At 45.3% G+C, this 950-nt stretch overlaps 1 protein-coding gene across 1 annotated transcript in view; it reads left to right on the forward strand.

Annotated features, from left to right (window-relative positions):
- Positions 1–739, forward strand: part of LOC138860685 (uncharacterized) — a 5,740-nt gene extending 5,001 nt beyond the window's left edge. Inside the window, exon 2 of the mRNA XM_070118699.1 lies at positions 550–739. Within this exon, the coding sequence (XP_069974800.1) occupies positions 550–739 (190 nt within the window). The remainder of the gene's footprint in view (positions 1–549) is intronic.
- The last annotated feature ends 211 nt before the right edge of the window (positions 740–950 follow it).

The following is a 950-nucleotide window of genomic DNA, read 5'->3' on the forward strand; positions in this document are numbered from 1 at the left end:
ATCTTTATATTCATCTGTCCATCTATCTATCTATTTTTATATTCATCTGTCCATCTGACTATTTTTTTTTTAACCATATCTCTATACCCATCTCCACCTCTATACATCTGTCTGTCTAGCTTTCTATCTCTGCCTATCTATCTATGGATCGATCTCTCTATCTTTCTATCTACATCTCTCTCTCTCTCTCTCTCTCTCTCTCTCTCTCTCTCTCTCTCTCTCTCTCTCTCTCTCTCTCTCTCTCTCTCTCTCTCTCTCTCTCTCTCTCTCTCTCTCTCTCTCTCTCTCTCTCTCTCTCTCTCTCTCTCTCTCTCTCTCTCTCTCTCTCTCTCTCTCTCTCTCTCTCTCTCTCTCTCTCTCTCTCTCTCTCTTGATGGAAGAGCTGGGTATGGTGTCATCATCAGACAATGCACTGGGGGTGGAGTGGTCACCACAAGCACTGGGATGTGACTGAGTAATCACATATCTTCAAGCTGAACTATTGACAATACTGACGGCGCTTAAACAGACTGAAATCATTAATAAGGATTCTTACTTCTTTGTGGACAGCAGGGGAGCCCCGGACTCACTCAACAGCAAGAACCCTGTGTTTGACCACATAGTTGGCGAGTGTCGTTTGATAGCTCATGGGTTGCGAGGTCAGGGGCGTGTGATTACATTCGTGTGGATCCCTCCGGTGGCACCTTTAAAGAAGCTGTTGATGAGACTGCCAAGGGGGCGACCAGGGAGAATGAGGTAAACATACAGTGCATGCGGACTCTTAAACCGGCAAGGAGCAATATCAAGAGTATATAGTTTGACTATGACGAGGCCAGGAAGGGCGAAGCGATTAAGAAAAGCGATACTGTGAGACACTATATGCATCAAGCGACGGACACAGACTTTGCTTATGGGAAGGGCAAGAGTAAATTGAAAGACAGTGTGAACATGAGGATCAGGCTTGGATATAA

Source organism: Penaeus vannamei, chromosome 42, assembly GCF_042767895.1.
Source record: "Penaeus vannamei isolate JL-2024 chromosome 42, ASM4276789v1, whole genome shotgun sequence".
NCBI lineage: Eukaryota > Metazoa > Arthropoda > Malacostraca > Decapoda > Penaeidae > Penaeus > Penaeus vannamei.